Source organism: Cnephaeus nilssonii, assembly GCF_951640355.1.
Source record: "Cnephaeus nilssonii genome assembly, chromosome: X".
Taxonomy (NCBI): Eukaryota; Metazoa; Chordata; class Mammalia; order Chiroptera; family Vespertilionidae; genus Cnephaeus; species Cnephaeus nilssonii.
In genome coordinates, this window is record NC_137071.1 from 121,494,673 (window position 1) to 121,513,677 (window position 19,005).

General features: G+C 54.4%; 1 protein-coding gene across 4 annotated transcripts; it reads right to left on the minus strand.

Moving 5' to 3' along the window:
- Positions 1-1,273: 1,273 nt before the first annotated feature.
- Positions 1,274-11,285, minus strand: IRAK1 (interleukin 1 receptor associated kinase 1). 4 transcript variants are annotated; one of them, XM_079765103.1, is made up of 14 exons: positions 10,981-11,279; positions 10,710-10,877; positions 10,474-10,605; positions 10,252-10,355; positions 9,893-10,081; positions 9,604-9,668; positions 9,322-9,436; positions 8,286-8,404; positions 7,662-7,869; positions 6,958-7,023; positions 5,120-5,356; positions 3,585-4,005; positions 2,938-3,081; positions 1,274-2,540 (listed from the first exon to the last, which is right to left on the minus strand). In XM_079765103.1, exons 1-14 carry the CDS (start codon positions 11,114-11,116, stop codon positions 2,479-2,481), a joined length of 2,166 nt encoding a protein of 721 aa, XP_079621229.1. In that variant the 5' UTR covers positions 11,117-11,279; the 3' UTR covers positions 1,274-2,478. The 4 variants fall into 4 exon arrangements, with proteins under 4 accessions (XP_079621229.1, XP_079621228.1, XP_079621227.1 ...); XM_079765102.1 differs by lacking the exons at positions 1,274-2,540; positions 2,938-3,081 and having other exon boundaries at positions 3,187-4,005; positions 10,252-10,346; positions 10,981-11,285; XM_079765101.1 differs by lacking the exons at positions 1,274-2,540; positions 2,938-3,081 and having other exon boundaries at positions 3,189-4,005; positions 9,893-10,078; positions 10,981-11,285.
- Positions 11,286-19,005: the final 7,720 nt, after the last annotated feature.

The following is a 19,005-nucleotide window of genomic DNA, read 5'->3' on the forward strand; positions in this document are numbered from 1 at the left end:
ACAACAGCCAACACAATAGCCATCTAGTGTGGATGAGTCAAAATTATACCTATTTTTGTCAGTTTGGCAAAAAATATTTTTTGGTGTGCTGCAGAATTTTAGTAATTAGTTTATGTGAGATGAAAAATATTGAAAACTGCTGATAGAACATTTTGGAGGGGATCATTAACTTTATAATTTAGATGAAATAGACAAATTCCTCGAAAGACCCAAATTACTAAAACTGACACATGAAGCAGAAAATCTGAATGGGCTGATAGATAATTAAAGAAATTGAATTGGTAATTAAAAACCTCCCACCAAGAAGTACAGAAGCCTTCACTGGTGAATCCATCAAACATTGAAAGAAATGAACACCAAGCATACACAAGCCCTTTAAGAAAATAAGAGAAGGGAACACTTTCGAATTTATTGTATGAGGCCTTGCTACCAAAACCTGATGAAGATATTACCAGAAACTACAGATCAATATCCTTCATGAACATAAATGCAAAAATTCTCAAGAGATATTAGCAAATGAAATTCAGCAAGTGCTCTTTTTAAATAGGGAATGCAAAGTTGGTTTAATATTTGAAAATCAATGGATGTGTTTCACACTGACAAAATCCGTGTTTGACAATCCTACAGCTAGCATCATACTTAATGCGGAAAGATCATACTTTGCACCTACAATTGAGAACAAGGCAAGGATGTCTACTTTCACCACTTGTATTTAAGATTTGATTAGAGGCGCTAGCTAGTGCAATCAGGCAAGAAAAAGAACTAAAAGGCAGATTGGAAAAGGAAGTGTTAAAACTGCCTTTATTTGCAGATGAAGTGATTGTGTACTCTCCCAAGGCATTTTACCAAAAAACTGCTAAAGCTAAATAAGTGAATTTAAGCAAGGTCACAGAATACAGAGCCAATAGATAAAACTCAATTGTATTCCTATACATTATCAATGACCAATTAGAAAATGCTATCAAGGTATCATTTACAATAGTATCAAAACCCATAAAATAGCCCTAGCTGGTTTGGCTCAGTGGATAGAGCATTGGCCTACGGACTGAAGGGTCCCAGGTTTGATTTCGGTCAAGGGCACATGCCCGGGTTGTGGGCTGGATCTCCAGTAGGGGGGCGTGCAGGAGGCAGCCGATCAATGACTTTCTCTCATCATTGATGTTTCTATCTCGTCCTCTCTGAAATCAATAAAAACATAGTTTTTAAAAACCCCATGAAATATATAGGGAACATTTAACAACCCATGAGAGTACTGATGGGTAGTGGTGTTGTGGACCTGCCACCAGTATGGTGACTTACTGGGAATAGAAATAAGGACCTCCAGAGGATTGGAGGGGGAGGGGGAGGGTCTGGTGGTTTGTGTTGGGCAGTCTGGAAGCCTGAGTTGAAAAGCATTGGGAAAGCTTGAAGCTTTCAGTACAACAAACTCCACAAGTACAACCAGAGATTGAAACGTAAGATTTTATTGCTCTAGTACAACTTGGACTTCACCAATGCCTAGCTTTGTGGGGCATGTAGTGTGTCATGACTGTGGACACAAAATCATGAAACTTCACTTGCTTCTAAAACTGCAAGTCCCGTTTTCGTTTTCCTCTTTCTCTGCCTCGATCCCAACTTCTCACCTTGGGGCTTCCCACTGTCTGGGTAACACAGGACTTGGGCCTAAGTGAACCTTGAGAAGTGGCCCCTTGGTGACACCAGTGCCTGGGCCTGGTGCTGAGCCTGCAGCCTCCGGAGGCTGACTCGGTTTGGGAGCCCCGTCTCTAGCATCCAGGGGTGGCCTGGCTGGCAGGCAGTCATGTTAGGCGAGCTCCCAGCTCCTCAGACAAGCCTACGGACACTGGCTTGATGTGGGGCGCTGCTGGACTCTCTGGGGGTATCTCAGAACCCTAACTTCTAGCTAGTGGACTGAACCAGAGGGGTAACCACACCTCACTTCTCCACATTGTAAGCAGGTGGGAGGGCCCCCGGGCCTCACCTGCACTATTGCACAGAGTGGCGTTTTCCTGCAGAGCTTCAGCTAAGGACAAAGGGAAGGGCTGTGGGCTGCTGCTGTTGGCCTGGGCTGCACATGCCTTACCCAGCCCTCAGGGGAGCCGGCTCCCCGCCGCATCCCATTGTACTAGTGGTCCCACCCACTCTCCTCTGGCCCGGGCAGCCAGCAGCCTTCGGACATGCATTCCTCCCCCACACACCCCTCCCATGACGGTGGCTTTGCTCTCCCCCAAGTGCTGGGCTGAAGGCAGGCCTTTGAGATGTCCTGCCCTACGGACGGCTTCCGGCAGCCGGCCCCGGTGGCTCTGAGTCTGGCCTGTGCCCACACCCAACCAGCACAGGGGCCACCATCTGCCCTGCCCTGCGAGGCTAGGGCCCCATCCCGACTGCCCACAGGCTCCTGAGGGTTTGCGTGTGCTCTGAGAACTTCCAACCATGAGAACTTTGACTTCCGGGTTTGGGGGATCTGCCTGGGTGAAGAGCTCAGCTCTGAAAGTCATCACTCTCTTCCGGGCCCCGCCTGTTTTGGTGGTCCAGGCCCAAGCCTGCAGAGGGGGGGAAACGCCAGTCAGTCAATGGGGGGAGCCTCCTGGGCTGCCAGAGGGCTGGGCCATGGTTCCCCTCGGCTCCCAGGATGCTCTCTGGAATGAGGGGGTTTCTGTTCCTTGTTCACATGGCACCTGCATGGACAATTCTTGCTGGAAGCAAACGGGGGCACTGGCACCCCAGGGCGAAGGGAAGGTGCTGTTCTAGGAGAAAATGAGGGAGGCACAGGGCCAGGCTGGGCTTCCAGCCATTGTGAGACGGGGTGGGTGGCCTGCCCCCGCACTGGCCCACACCCTGAGGGAGCGGGGGGCCTCATCGGTGCCCCGTCAGAAGGAACACTGCTGTTTGGGGCTGGCACGAGGCCGAGCGTCCAGCTGCAGAGCGCACACGGGGTACCTGGGAGGGAGCTGGACGACAGCAGCTGCAGGCTGTCTAGGACCCCGTCCTCATACAAGGCCAGCTTCTGCACCATCTTCTGTCGGGCCGGGTTGATGACAATCTGTGGTGGCTGCGATGATGCAGAGCTGCCCAGGAGTGATCCTAGGGGAAGACAGAGCAACGTCTTAGCTTCAGGGGCTGTTGTCCCTAGGCACTCCTCACGATATACTTCAGTCTCACGAGATTTCCCAGCCCCCCCCCCCCCCAGCCTAGCTTCCGGCCCCTTCAGGGCAGAAGTGCTCGTGCCCCGAGGGCAGCATCTAGGAGGGGCTCCCGCCCCCAGCGAGTACAGGAGGCTGGTGGCCGAGAACAGAGCGCTTTCCTTGTCCCGAGCTTTTAGGAAGTGAGCTTCTGGCCTCCTCCCACCCATCTGGGGGGGGGGGGGGCACGGCCAGGGGAGATGACAGCACCGAGCTGTTCTCTGGGCCCCTTTCCAAGGCTGGGCAGGCCACCTGCCCTAAGACGGAGGCCGGGAACTGGCCAGGGAGAGAGTGAGCTTACAGCAGGCCCCAGTGGCCTCACCCCAGAGGCTGGGGGTGCAAGGTATGGGGACCGCTGCCCAAGGAGGCCCCCGGTTCCTATTGTGGGCACTTGTCCCCAGCTACCTTCCACAGCCGTGGGCCGGGGCTCTGGGCTGCTCCCCCATGACTCTCGGGCGGCACTCGCTTGAGTACAGCTGGCCTGCCCGAGGGGTGCAGGGGTCCACGTGGCAGCCCCCTGGGCAGGGCTGTCTGGCAGGGCTGGGCCTGGAGGGCAGCCTGCGGTCAGGTGCCAGGAATGCAGGGCGGCAGACACGCCAGACACACTCTCATCACTCTCCACGGGCTGGTTGGGGCCTTTCTGGAGCCGCTCTGTCGCCGGGGCCGGGGTTCCTGAGGGCGCTGCCAGGGGCTGCCAGGGACTGGCATTGCTGGCGGTGGACATGTAGGAGTTTTCCTGTGGGGAAGGGGGGTTGCGGCCGGCAGCCTCTGCCTCCAGGGTCGGCCCTGCCACGGTGACCTGAAGCTTCTCCAACCTCTCGTACACCTGTGAGGAGAAAGAGGGGCTCAGGGCGCGTGGTGGGTGGGCTCTCCCTTGCTCTTGGGCAGGCCAGCTAGGCCATGGTCAATCACAGCCCTCACAGGAGACACTCAAACCACAAGGCTGCTTCGGGGCATCTGTGACCTGCCTTGGGTCTTGGGCTGCCACCCCAGGCCCCACACAGCCACTCTGGAGGCTGCGGGGCCCCCTAAGACGGTATATCCTGCAGCTGGGAAAGCTGTCCCTTGTCCCCTTGTCCCTGCCCCAAGGAGCGCTGAGTCACAGCCACCGAAGCTAAGGACTGAAAATGACTTCTCTGTCTTCTAGAAAGTGAATCTCGCGCGGCCAGCGTGGCTCAGGGGTTGAGCGTCGGCCTATGAACCAGGAGGTCGCGGGTCCATTCCTGGTCAGGGCACATGCTCGTGCTGCGCGCGCAGGAAGCAGCTGATCAATGATTCTCATCATTGATGTTTCTATCTCTCCCTCTCCCTTCCTCTCTGATATCAATAAAAATAATTTCTTCTTTTAATATATTTTATTGATTTTTTACAGAGAGGAAGGGAGAAGAATAGAGAGCTAGAAACATCAATCAGCTGCCTCCTGCACACCCCCTACCGGGGATGTGCCCGCAACCAAGGTACATGCCCTTGACCGGAATCGAACCTGGGACCCTTCAGTCTGCAGGCCGACGCTCTAGTCACTGAGCCAAACCGGTTTCGGCTAAAAATATATTTCAAAAAAAAAAAAAAAAAAGAACGTAAATCTCACTGCCCTGCTGCCCTCAAATGGGGCTTCTCTAGTCTCAACTTTCAGAGGGAAAGAGGTGGGGGCCAGGGAAGGGACAGAAAAAGGCAGGTGCAGTGGTGTGGTACATCCAGAAGGGGGCGCAACAAAAGCCCTTTGCCTCTATACACCAGGCAGAGTTGAGTGGAGCTCCCGCCACCCCAGGCAGAACCAACGGGTGAGAAATATATGGACACTTGGTCTCCAGAAAGATGCCTGGCGGGTGCTGGTTGGCTCGCTCCAGGGCAGTGCCAGGAATGTGGGGTTCCCGGCAGGCCACTGCCCCCCATGGGCAGGAGGCGCCTCAAATGCTTTCTGTCCCCCTCCCCTAGGATACCTGGGTCATGGGGGGTCTCCTCTTAGCCCGGCGGTGCAGGCAGCAGCAGGCCAGCTGGCCCAGGGCCAGGCCTAGCTCGGGCGGGCAGGGCCCAGGCCTGGGGTCCAGGTGCTTCTTGTAGATCTGAGAGGCGATTGGGGCAGCCCAGGCATCTGAGGCCAGACCCGCTTGGAGTGTGGTCTGGGTGCTTTTCAGGGCCACCCCGGCATCCTCAGCTTCCTCTTTAACCAGGTCTTTCTGTGGGACAGACACTGTGAGCATGGCCACTAGGGAGGCAGTGCCTTTGGCTGAATTCCCCAGGCCCGCGGTCACTGACTCCTGTGGTCTCCCTTTGGTCGGTTAAGCACCCGCTGTGTGCCCAGCACTGCCCCAGGCCCTAGGGATACAGCGACAAACAGAACAGCCTGGGCCACATTCACAGAGCGGACTTCCTAGGGGGGGAGAGACGCCAACAAGCAGCCTAGAAAAGCAATGGAGGCCCATGAGCAAGTGGCACCTGAGCTGGGATCCCAAGGCATGAGTTAACCAGAGAGGGCAGAACCAGGAAGGGGGACGTACCACGGAGAGACACCCCAGGACTGGAGGCCACTTTTGAGTTCTGAGAGAGGAAGGACCAGGAGGAAGCACCTGAGTGGGGGGTGGCTTTTGAGGCCCTAGGGTAGGCAGCAGGGAGACTAGAGGACAGAGAGAAGGCTGGGGGCGGTGGGACCCGGGGAGTTGAGGCTGCGTTCAGGCATCTGGCCTTCACCCTCGGTACAATGGGAAAGCAAAGCGGCTTCCCTGTTATCTTTACATTTCCCACCTTTCTATTGATTTTAGAGCAGGGGTGGGGATCCTTTTTTCTGCCAAGGGCCATTTGGATATTTATAACATCATTCTCAGGCCATGCAAAAATCATCAGGTTAATAATGAGCCTGCTATATTTGGTCAAACATTTAATTGACTCACCCCTAATGCCTTGGCAGGGCCGGACCAAGTGATTTCAAGGGCCTTATAAGGCCTGTGGGCCGGACATTCCCCACCCCTGTTTTAGAGAGAGAAGAAAAGAGGGAGAAAAAGCGGGAAGGGAGCAGGGGAGGGAGAGAGGGAAGGAGAGAGACGCGTTGTTCCACTTATGAATGCATTCATTGGTTGACTCCTGTATGAACCCACAACCTTGGCACATCGGACGACACTCCAACCAATGGAGCTACAGGGCCAGGGCTCTTTATGTTTTTAAATGATTAATTTGGCAGCACGGAGAACAGATTAGAAAGGATCCAAAGAAGACCAAAGAAAGACCCCCTGAGGAGTCGGGGCGGTGGTGACAATAGAGAGCAGCCCCGGTGGGATGTGCTGATGGCTGTGGAAGGTGAGGGTAGGAGGGCTCCTGTCTGGCTCCCTGGTTCCTGTCCCAGACCCGGCAATGGACAGAAACAGCCCCAAGCCAGGAGCAGAAGCAGCCGGAGGTACGCCAGTTGGTCAAGTGCTGCTCGGGCATGAAGTCTGTTTCCGCATCGGTCCAGAAAGGGGTCCAGAAAGAGCAGGGATTCGCTGGGACGCCCCCCTCCCTTCCCCCCCAGCCCGGGTGGGGTCTGGAAAAGCCCAGAAGCATCTACAGAAGAAAGACAGGTTTCTCTTCAGCAAGGTAAAGGAAGCTGCCGGTGCCCTGCCTACTTTCAAAGGTGAGTCAGCAGCAGCAAAGGTTGGCTTCTGTGGTTGCATTCCAGAACATTCCACCCCTCCAGGGCTGCACCTGTTGGTTGTCAGGAGCAGCGCCTCTCTGCCCTCCGCCCTGCCCTGTCTGCCCCTCATGCTTCCTGTCTGCCTCCCTCCCTGCCCTGCCTCAGGAGGCTCACCAGGTACTTGGTCTTGGCACCATGCATTCTCACAGCCCTCTGGCCAGCCAGGGTTTCCAGAACTACCTGGAGAGAGAGAGCAGGATGAAGGGCACAGCAGTGGCTTCTGGGATGGTGCCGCCCCAGGCCTTGGTGGGGAGGGCTGCAAGCAGAGGTGGCTTGTGGGGTAGACATACTGGCCCAGCCCTTGGATGAGCCAATCAGGACCAGCACACTACAGGGACATAGCTAGAAGTCGTGGGACTGAAGCTTTGACAGTATGGAGCACCGACTTGAAGAAAAAGAATGCAAAAGGACAGCTCGGCAGGAGTGGCTCAGTGGTTGAGTGTGGACCTATGAGCCAGGAGGTCACCAGTTCAATTCCTGGTCAGGGCACATGCCCGAGTTTTGGGCCCGGTCCCCAGTAGGGGGCGTGCCGGAGGCAGCCGATCAATGCTTCTCATCATTAATGCTTCGATCTCTCTCTCTCCCTCCCTTCTTCTCTGAAATCAATAAAAATATATTTTAAAAAAGCAAAATGACAAATATGAAATGAGGTAACGGGGCCAAAGAAGGGGCCCATGCCAGGGAGGGAGGGGCCTGCAGCTGAAGCTCCGTTAGCTTCCTGCAGGTTGGCCTTGTCTCCACGTGGAATTCTCCAGGCCCTCCGGCCCTGGCTGGCCTCAGCTGCCCCCCTCCAGCCAGCAGAGGGGGCCGTGGCTCACCACACCAAAGCTGAAGGTATCAGTGTCCACAGCCAGCCTCCCAGTCTTGATGTATTCCTCGGGCAGGTAGGCCAGGGTGCCGCGCACAGTCTGCGTCCGGGCCACGGTGCTGCTCTGACCAGGTTTGGCCGCTGCGAAACGGCTGAGACGGGCCAGGCCAAAGTCTCCCAGTTTAGGCATCAGTCTATCATCCAGCAGGACGTTGGAACTGAGGGAAGAAGGGCAAGCTGTGAACTTGGCCCTGGCCCCAGCTCGCCTCTCCCCTCCCACACCTGCCTGGCCCTGATGTCATTGGGCTCGAAGCCGCCACGCCGCACAGTTCAGCCCCTACACACCAGTGGAGCCTGTCCTTGGCTTTTGCTTTCCACATCTGTCCCATGCCAGGTACTCAGTGACCCTGGCCCCCAGCTGTGATGTCCCAGGCCTCAGGGCTGCACCTTGTCCCCCACTTCCACCTTGAGCAGGAGAGGGCAGGCCTATTTTCATGAGGGGCACTCGGGGCGGGGCTCCCCTGGACCACATTCCCTGCTGGTGGAAGGTTTTGGGAGCATCCTTGTCTTGCCATAGACTCCACTCCTGCAGCTCTCAGGGGACCCCGGGGCCCGGCTGTGTCCCCATCCTTACCTCTTGACATCTCCATGGATGAGGCTGGGGCTGTCCTGATGTAAAAACTGAATAGCCCGGGCCGTGCCCAGAAGGATGTCCAGGCGCTGAGGCCAGGAGAGAGGGGAGCAGGCCTGGGTCTGGAGCAGCAGAGGGAGCAAAGGGGGCATGGAGGAGGCTGGGGGCCACCGTTCCTTGACCCCCAACCCTCCCTCCACCTGTCACTGTGGGATCTGGACAAACACTTCACTCTCTAGGCCTTAGTTTGCCCCTGCTGGAAAAGGAGGAGCAAAATCTCCATGAGCTACTTCACAAGAGAACTGAGACCCAGCTATTCCACTGCTTTATAAAGCACGCTGGGAAAATGGCTAGGAACATGCTCTCTGTCAGCATAGAATTCGGCGGTTCTCACTTCCTGAAGTTCATTCACTTGTCCCAGGATGATCAGGACGCCGTTGGGGAGGCTTTCTCTGCACTTCCCCCAACACAGGGTGCAGTTCACCCCTGTGTCTTGTGGGCACCTCACTGGACAGGGGCCCAAACGTGGGTCCAGATAGGGCAGCCTGCTGCCCACTGCCCTCTTTCCTCGAGGGCAATGCTGACCACACCCTTCAGCTACTCTGTTTGCAAAGAGGCGTGGCTTAGTGGTTGAGCCTCGACCTATGAACCTGGAGGTCACATGCCCGGGTTTCGAGCTCAATCCCGTGTGGGGCGTGCAGGAGGCAGCCGGTCAATGATTCTCTCTCATCATTAACGGTGCTCTCTCCCCCTCTCCCTTCCTCTCTGAAATCAATAAAAATCTATTTTTTAAAAAAGAGGAGCAAGTTGAGTCAATAACTCCCTTTTTTATAGAGGCACCGAGGCCCAGCTCCCGGGCATACAGGAACAGTCAGGGAGAGGCCACGGAAAATGGTGACCCACACCTTGGGCCAAAAGACTGAGCCCAGGCCCTGCCTGCTGGTGGGACTCACTCACGGAGGCCGAGAGCCCGGGCCTCCTGCCCACTCTGCCCAGGTGCTGCAGCTCTGGGAAAGCGTGCCAGGCCAGGTGAGACTACCTGGAAGTGGAGGCGGTCTTCCAGGGAGCCGTTGGGCAGGAAGCCGTAGACAAGGCAGTAGTAGCCACTCTGAGCACAGTAGCCAGCAAAGTCCACGATGTTTGGGTGACGAAACCTGCTTGGAAAAGTGGGGCCTGAGTGCTCTGGCCCCCAGGCTCCGTCTCGCTGTAGCGGGGGTGAGCAGTCCCTACTGGTCCCTCAGCGAGGCTGGGCCGGGCCGGTTTCCGTATCCGAGGGAGCTGTCCCGTGGTGTGTGGTCCTGGAGGGCCGCCCCAGGCTCACCGTGACAGCTGCTCCACTTCGGTCAGGAAGCTCTGCTTCACAGTGGTCCACTCCAGGTCTGCCTCCTGTAGCCCCCAGGGAAAATGGGATGGGGGGGGGGGAGCATGAATCTCTTACAGCCAAGGCTTGATGGTCACTCCCAGTGCCATCTGTCCTGGGCCCAGAACAACCAAGGGGTTGGGGACCTGGGCAGGGGAATCAGAGGGCTGTGTGGGAAGCAGGGGGAAGATCTGAAAGGCGAGGGTTTGCTGTCGGCCTTCCAGGGCCCTCGCCAGGATGCTACACCCACCTCCTTCAGCTTCTTCACAGCGTACACCGTGTTCCTCAGTACAGCCCGGTACACACATCCGAAGCCGCCCTCCCCGATCTTCAGCTCCTCTGAGAAGTTGTGGGTGCCCTGGGAAATCTCATGGAGGGGCCAGCAGAATGGAGAGGGGTGGTTCCCTTGCAGTAAGGACAATGGGTTCTCTGGGCTCTGCTGTGGAAAGAGACCCCAATCAGGTGACGTCCTGTCTCCTCCCCTAAGCCCTCGCCACAAGCTCCCCCGCACCCCAGCTGCCTCCCAGCTGGACTGGCTGGGGCTCCCTGGTGTACCAAAGCCTGGGTTTCTTGTTCCTTGTCTGGAACCTTTCCGGGGGACCCACCTACCTTGGTAGAAGAAGGTTCTAGAGACGGTGGCAGTGGCTGGAGGGTAGCAGGGCTTGGGACAGGGCCACACTCAGGCCCAGAATGGGTCTGGAAGCCTGGAAAAGCTTCATAAAGACACCAGTGAGAGGCAAGTAGAGACCAGCGACAAGGTCTAGAGCCATGGCCATGGTCAAGGTGGCCTTTCTCTCAGGTCTATCAAGCCCAACATCAGAGCCATCTTACCTGGGGAGAGTACGGTTGAAGCTGATGACGGCATCTTCGGGGGGCTGGGGACCTTGGCCTCAGAGGGTGCAGGGATGGAGCTGGTCCTCAGGGCCTTGGTGCTGGAGGTTGGGAGGGGGGCGGGAGGGTGCCCTGGGACATTAAGGAAGGAAAGGCTGGTTAGGCCTTGGCAGGGGGAGGAGCCCCGTGGGAGGCCTCCAGCTCCGGGGTCCCAGGTCCCAGGGCCGCGCGCTCACAGGCCGTGATGATGTCCCTCGCACGGAGCAGCTGCAAGTGCGTGAGGATGTGCACGAGGTCGGCCACGCGGGCGTTTCGGTTGATCCAGGGCCACAGGACGCTGGCAGTGCGCTGCTCGGAGCGTTCGCACAGCCGGAGTTCCGTCTGGTCACGCACAATCAGGGCGGCTGCGGGACAAGGGGGCATCAGGCCTGGGCGCCGGGGCCCGGCGCGCCCCCTGCCCCGCCCCGCCCCTCCCCTCCCCTCCCCTCCCGGCCCGCCGCCACGTACCAAACTGGCACCAGTCACTGGGCTCCAGGGCGTCCATCACTTTGTAGAAGCGGCACATGACCCAGGGTGGCACCTCGTACAAGAAGTGTTGGGCGCCGGGGGCCGCGGGGTCCCCCGGGCCCGGGCCCCCAGCCATGGCCGCCGCTGCCGCCGCCGCCGCCGCCGCCGTCGCCAGGCCGGGGCCTCTTGGGGCCTCGGCCGGCCGGGTCCACGGACACTGACTCACTTCCCCTTTAAGCCAGCCTCGTGCGACGCCCGCCCGGGCGGAAGAGGCGGTGCCCGGGGCGCCACCATCTTACCCGCCGCGGCCGCCGCTGCCGCTGCCGCTGCCGCCGCCACGGCCGCCGCTGCTGCCCTCGGCCACACGGGGGCGCCGCACGCGGTCCCTTCCTGGGAAGGCAGCGCCGCTGCGCGGGTTCAGATGGGCAGGATGGGCTTCCAGGAGGGGGGGCCATTGAGTGGGGCTCTGGGGGATGGAGAGCGGTTCCCAGCACGGAGGAGGAGGAGGACGGAGGCTGTGGCAAAGGCATGGGGCATTCCAGAAAGGGCTGGAGTCGGGCCTTGTTGACAGTCACAGGGAGGTCCCATTGAGATGTTTTGGCTTTATTTGGGAGGCATGGAGAGTCCTCAGAGATGCCGGCAGAACAGGGTCAGATGGGGGTTACATATACAAAGCCCCCCCTGGCTGACTCCTGTCAGCTGGCCGAGTGGCTGGGTGCAGGGAGAACGTTCTGGAAATTTGTACAGCAGCCCGCCCCAACTCGGAGCATTTTCGCCCACCTCCTGTGCCCTGGATCCCATCTTTCCCACTCCTTCAGGAACCTGCACCAGCATGTGTTACCTCTTAACAATATCTTCCACTTTTCCTTCTTTGCTGGTTCCTTCCTACCACATGAACTGTGTTTCTCTCTTTAAAAAAGGATTTTAGCTCCTGCTGTCCCTCTGCCCTCTTGTCGTCACGTTTCTGGCTCGGTTTGCACTCACTCCTGTGAGGATGGCTTCTCCCACCCTCTTTTCTGAAGCAGTGGACAGGCACCAAGCTCAGTCCCCAGCCTGTTTGACGTCTTGGCCACATTGGTCTCTCTTGCCCGTTGCCACAATGCTCTGCAGCCTCCAACCCTCCCAATCATCAGCCACTGTTTTCCTGCTGTCTCCCTGAACATCTCGAGTCCATCTCCTCCCCACCTGCCCCCTGCCCTCACTACTACCTCTTACCTGGGCAAATGTGCTGGCTTCCTGGCTTCCCTGCCTGTCTCTACCCTGGTGTTCTTCTCAGGCACAAATCAAGCCACAGAGCTTTCCTGCTGAAGACCTTTCTGTGCTTTCCGAAGCGCTTGGATGGGTCCTAGCTCTTCAGTGCAGCCTCCACCGCTGTCACGATGTGGCCCCTGCCTTCCCACCTCATGTCTAGCTTTCTGCACATGTCAGCAGCCTTACGCCAGCCAGAAGTCCTTGGGGTTCCTAGAATGGGCCAGGGCTTCTGCAGAATTTGCACTTGCCATTTCCTGGCCCTCATGTGCCAAGGTTGAGCTCAAACAGCTCCCCAAGTGGAAGTTAAGGTGAAAGCTCCCTAAGCCCCTCTGACAGAGCTGCCTGCAGCCCCTGCTGTGCCTGGCATCTAGGGTGCATCCTTCTTGAGCCTCCCCCACTAGAGGGGGAGAAGACCCCCACAAGCAGCACCAGGTGTCTTCTTTTGCTTCTCCAGATAGATGAAGGCTTGCAAGGCAATAGGTCTCCTTCACTCACTATCCCCCCCCCCCCCTTGTCCTCTCGATCCTGAACCCAGAGGGCTTTCGCCTTCCCAGGCTGTCCTCCCAGGGACTTAGGGCTGTTTCCAGAAACCAGGTCCAGTGTGCAGCTCAGCGGTTGAGTGTTGAGCCAGGAACCAAGAGATCACTGGTTTGATTCCCAGTCAGGGCACATGCCTCGGTTGTGGGCTTGATCCCCTGTGGGGAGCGTGCAGGAGGCAGCCGATCCATGATGTTCCTCTCTCATCAATGTTTCTATCCCTCTCCCTTCCTCTCTAAAAAAAAAAAAATCAAATATATTAAAAAAACAAAACAGAAACCAGGTCCACCCAAATATGGGCCTCCATTGGAACCCCTTCCCAGAAGCCACAATCACTCCCCAAAAGGCGGCCAGCCACACCCCGCGTATGGGAAGTTATCATGCACGCACACACCAAGCTCTAAGGGAACAGGCACTTGATCCTACTTGCTCACTGCTGGACTGCAGCACCCCAGACAGGCCTGGCCCACAAGAGACACTCAGTACACACATGCTGAATTTCAACCCTGTTTTAACATTCAAGTCCAGGACTTTCAAATGCACCTTCTGATGGATACGTCCACATTTGCGTGTGAAGCTGGACACTGGGCAGTTGTCGTCCCCTCCAGCCCTGCAACTTCCTGGTGAGGATGTCTGTGGAGGGGCAGGTAGCTCCTGAGAGCCTGTAGCCTTATGCAAAAGCCAAGTAGCACAGGCAGGGTATGATACCTGCAAATGCGATGACAGCGCCCTCTTTGGGCAGGGAGGCAGTTCAGCAGAGGCCATGGGAGGGTCTCAGGTGATAGTGTTATCCTATATAATAAAAGGCTAATATGCAAATTGTCCCCTCGGGAGTTCAACCAGGGGTTTGACTACTTGCTATGAGTGTGCTGACCACCAGGAGGCAGCATGGAACAAAGGAAGGTCCTGGCCAGCAGCCAGAAGGCCCCGATCAGCCCTGATCACGGGCCAGGCCTAGGGACCCTACCTGTGCATGAATTTCATGCACCGAGCCTCTAGTATAGAATAGTTAAGAAGCTGGGAAAATTCCAGGACAAGTGGAATAGAGAAACTAAGACAGATAGTTAAACAACAGTTTGCAGCCACCTAGTAAATCCTATCTTCCCTAAACCAAAGATACTTAAGAGTAAATGGTTTGGCCTGGCTGGTATGGCTCAGCGATTGAGCATTGACCTATGAACCAGGAGGTCATGGTTCAATTTCAGTCAGGCCACATGCCTCCATTGCTGGCTCAATCCCCAGTGGGGGACATGTGGGAGGCAGCCAATCAATTATTCTCTCTCATCACTGGTGTTTCTATCTCTCTTCCTCTCCCTTCGTCTTGCTAAAATCAATTATAAAAATGTTTTTAAAAAAGAGTAAATGGCCCTAGCCAGTTTGGCTCAGTGGACAGAGCGACAACCTGCAGACTAAAGGGTCCTGAGTTCGATTCCAGTCAAGGGCATGTACCAAGGTTGCAGGCCCCCTGGTCAGGCATGTGCAGAAGGCAACCAATGGATGTCTCTCTCTCACATTGATGTTTCTTTCTCTCTCTTTCTCTCTCTCCTCCCTTTCACTCTTTCTAAAAATCAATGGCAAAATATCCTCGGGTAAAGATTAACAACAACAACAACAAAAGAGTAGTTTGCACTTCTCCTCCCCAACCAGAGGGCATATAGCTTAAATCACCCTACTCAGGGAGAAGATAGAAATCCAATTACTGCCATTTGCCAACCACACCCAAGGACAGACAAGAGAATAATAAATCTCATTTTGGTACATCAGCATAAAGTTGATGAATATTCTATTGATCTGCCCTTAAGACCTCCCCTAAACACCCAACCTTTTTTAAAACCCCTGAAAATTAAGGTCCCAGAGCTCTCCCCCCAGGAAGCAAGCCCATGCTCTTCTCATCCCCCTCAGGCATGTATCCACTAAAGTTTAGGGGACTCCATGATATTTTTGCTACCATCAATACATCCTTGCTTGCTTTTCTACACTTTGTCTCTTGATTGAAATCTTTCCCTCAAGAAGACAAGAACAGCCCAGCCGGTATGGTTGAGCATCGACCCATGAACCAGGAAGTCACAGTTAGATTCCTGGTCAGGGCACATGCCTGGTTGTGGGCTTGATCCCCAGTGTGGGGCGTGCAGGAAGCAGCCAATCAATGATTACGTCTCATCATTGCTGTTTCCGTCTCTCTCTCCCTCCTCTTTCCTCTCTGAAATCAATACAAATATATACAGGAAAAAAAGGCAAGAACTGAGGTCTTGTCATCTTCCTGATAACAGTAAGCACAGATGGAGCCTGAACTGGGGGAGGGGGGAAGGGGGGTTGTATTTGCAAAAGTACCTTGGCACACCTAGACCGAAGAGGTGCCCCTATCAAGGCCTGCAGCCCACCTGCCTCTGGGCCTAGGGCACAGTGGGCAGATTTGCACGCAGGAGCAGTGTGCCTGGAAAGTGTGGCCTCGGGGCGGCAGTGTATGGAACTGCAGTCCTGAAAGCGGTGGCTCTCCTCTGTGTTCAGGGACAGCCAGACCGAATCAGGAGACACACCACCAAGCTGTCCTGTGAGCTGTCAGATAATGAAAGCCCAGACCTTGAGTCACTTTCACAGAGAGATTTATCGAGAATGCTAACAGCAAAGGATACAGTACTTCCCAACAAAAGGTGCAAACGCGTCACTTAGAAAGGCATGCTGAGTAGTCTTTGCTTTCACACGTATTAAAAAACTTACAAAAATAAAATAAAACTGCGTGCTGCCCATCTTTTCAAATAGTAAAAGAACCTTATGAAAAAATCACTTGATTTTACAACAAAAGACACAAACGGACATTTTTATGTAAATTTATAAGGCAAACTCTTTATATAATAAATAGGTTACAGGGATTCAGTGGGGGGGGGGTGTTTTGAAACGTATACAGGTACATTCAGACAGGTTTACTGAAATGGTACAAATTTCCTTAATAAATTGCCTTTTGTTTTTAAATATATCAGTGCTTTCAGTCATTTGGCTATACACAAAGAACCTTTTTTTGAACACTACAAAAAAGCAATCAATATTTTTTTTGTTTTAAAACGACCTACTTATTTCCTAAAGTAATTGTCCCAAAACACAAAAACTGAAGGTGAATGCAATAGAGGGCTTTTAGAGACATCTCCAGCCAAGTCTGTCCTGGGCAGCTCCCCGCGCCCCTTGCCTACCTCTCCTGCCCTCAGCAGGGCTTCCCTCTGCACAGGGTGGCTGGCTTGTGTCACTGCAACTCGGGAGGGGGCAGCCACCCTGCTTGGTTCTTCCTGCTGCTGAACCCCGTGTGTAGTGGTCACTACAATCGGCACTGTCATCACCTTGCAGATGAAGGGCTGCCAGGCGCTAAGGGAGCACGCATCTGTCCCTGTTCTGTGAACCCAAAATAATGTCTGGTGGGGGTAACGGCTTCTCTGAGGAGGCTCTGGTTTTGCCATGGAAAGGGAAGGGGGTTTCTCACATCCACATTTTTTTTCTGGGAATCTTATGACAGCAAAGAGAGTGCACCCTCCCATCCCACCATCGTTATCACCTGGGGTGGTTGGGGATTGAGGGGTCACATTAGTGTGGTGCACTCCAGGTAAGGGGTGGGATGTGATGGAGGTGTCCTAAACGATAATGCCCACTGCCTGGCCTGTCTAGAAAGAGCTGCGTCAGGTGAAGAGTGGCCAGTCTGCCCTGTCAACATATACCTGACCTGTGGCCACAGTGGAGATCTCCAGGGAGCTGCCCACCTTTTGTCTGAGCCACTCGGTTCAGGCCCGCTTCAGGTTGGCCCTGCTCACACCCCACCTGGCTCCCCTCACAGGAACATAAACCTGGACTGTCCTTAAAAATATCAATGATGCTAATAATCTCGGGGAGGGGAGGGGGAGGCAAAAATGTCCACTGGGTGGAACAAGATCTGGTTTTGCTCTGACTTGGAAAATGGCAACAAATCAGCTATTCGGTCTGTTGGCTTCGATTGATTTTCTTGGGTGGCTTCTGGCTGATCTGAGCAGGGGTCATCTCTTTGGGTCTCCCCTCCTGGGGAAATAGGACAGCCCCTCTCATCTCAGTCGCCATCCCCTCCCTCTGAATTCTTTTGTTTGTAAAGAAAAGGTGTCTAGAAGCATTTGTCTCTGGAACAATTACTTTAAACAGGGTTACAATACAAACTTCAGTTCAAACACAGAAGAGATTTACTTAGCAAAGTTCCTTTCACCCACCAATTACACAAATATAAGCCTCAACACCACAGTTAAGAGGACCAGTAGAGAGAACCTCATGTTTGGAACACAAAAGGGGAAATAAAAACCAAACCAAACCCAAACAGAAAACCCCCAGAAAAACAAGGGGAGGGTGAGGAGAGCTAACACAGCACACATTACAGTGTCCGGGTACACAGGAGCCCAGCGCGATAAAAGGGCTCGGCACACATTGAGTAACAGTCCTGGTGATATTTGGTCATATATTCATCAACTACTGACTCTGGAGCGGCTGTTATTGATTGAAGCAGTGACAAATCAAACGGAAAAGGAGGCCTTGGTAGCAAAGGAAGGAGCAGGCTTCAAGTTCTGCAAGCCTTGTGCACTCCACTGTCCAGCTCCCCAGAAACACTGAACTGGGCGGGCCCCGCTCCAGCCCGGCGGGGCGAGGTCACTGGGTGAGGCTAACTCGGGTGCTGATTTCACATTTCAGTCAGAAAGCATGCACGTGGACACATGCGGACACCCACCTGTTAGTGGCCAAGCATCGGTGGCAACGGCCTCCTCACCTCCTCGGCCCCATTCCAGGCTGGGTGGGCAAGGACGTCATGACCCACCGCTAATACTGAATGTGGGCTGGAGTGGGCCCAAGACCAGGTCCTCTGAGGGGCCTGAGGGTAGCCCAGCCACACAAAGAGCCTATGAGTGTTTCTCTCTTGGATTCAGGCCTCAGAAGAAGTATTGACGCAGGAAGGGAAGCTTTTGGCCCTGGTGATTATAATGCTCTCTGCTTTGGAAGAACAAGTTTCTGGATTTTTTTGGTGTTTTTAATTACGTTAAAAAAAAAACAACAAAAAACGATCAAAAAGAATTGTTACAGCTAAACTCTAGCAGATATTGCTCATTAAGAATTACAAAAGCAAATGCAATTACTCGCAGGATGTGGGAGAAGAGAAAGGGACATTTCTGGAGTCTTCACTACCTCCTAGAGGAGACTGGACTCTCTATGTGGTTCTGGGTCCCTGGCATTCTACCTGGTGCAGCTCACACGTTCAAGGACACGACAGGCCTCCCTTCCCGTCTTCCCTCCAGCCCCTGGACTCAGCAGAGTGGGAGCCCTACTGGTGGGGAGGCCTGCTGAGCTGACTCTCCACACATGATCACTCTGACCGGTCACTGGAAGGGGTGGGAGGATCAGGCCACCCCCATGGACTCCAGCTGCCCTACCCAGAGGTGGAAGAGGACCAGGCGGTGCCAACTACATTCCGGACTTTGCCAGGGCAAGGGAGCGCTCTCGCACCCACCCACTGAGGTGAACTGTCCTGCACCAGTATCCCGGCACCTCTCTCACAAGCACTGGAGAAACAGTGCAAAACCTGGGCACTGCCTGGAGCCTCCTTAGCTTGGCACAGGGAAGCCCTTGAAAGAAGCGAGGAAAGACCACAGATCTGCTTGGACAGAAGAAGTGACCAGCAGACAGATTTGTCAGGTTTTTTTTTTTTTTTTTTTGGATTTTTTGTTGTTTTTATTTTCCCTTGTCCTATGCTACGGTTATCAGAAATATTGTAATTAAGCAACAGGTATTATTTTAACAGGTGTGTGTTTGTGTGTGTGTGTGTGTGTATGTGTGTAGCCACAAGCAAAATGAGTTTATAATTGTGCAATATACAGATATATATATAAAAATTCAACTTGCTTTGTGTGTCTAATCGGTGCATTAAATAAAAGGGACAGAAAAACTAAAAGCAAAACTAAAAAGCAAAACAAAAGCCCAGAACAGAGAGGACCAAGCAGGCCTATGCTTATAGTCTACAAGATACTGGATATAATCAGGGTCACCAGGAAAAACAGCTTTGTCACTTGACACACAAACACTGCAGGGAGAGGGACTACCAGTGATAGAAGCCAAACCTCTTGGCCTTTTCATCTTATTTTCTCTCACTGCTGAGCAGGACCTGAGAAAAGGTAAGCTAGAAGGGGAAGCTAGAGGAGCAAAGACAATTTGCAAGTTTCCCAAATGCTCTGAAAGTCAAAAGGCCAG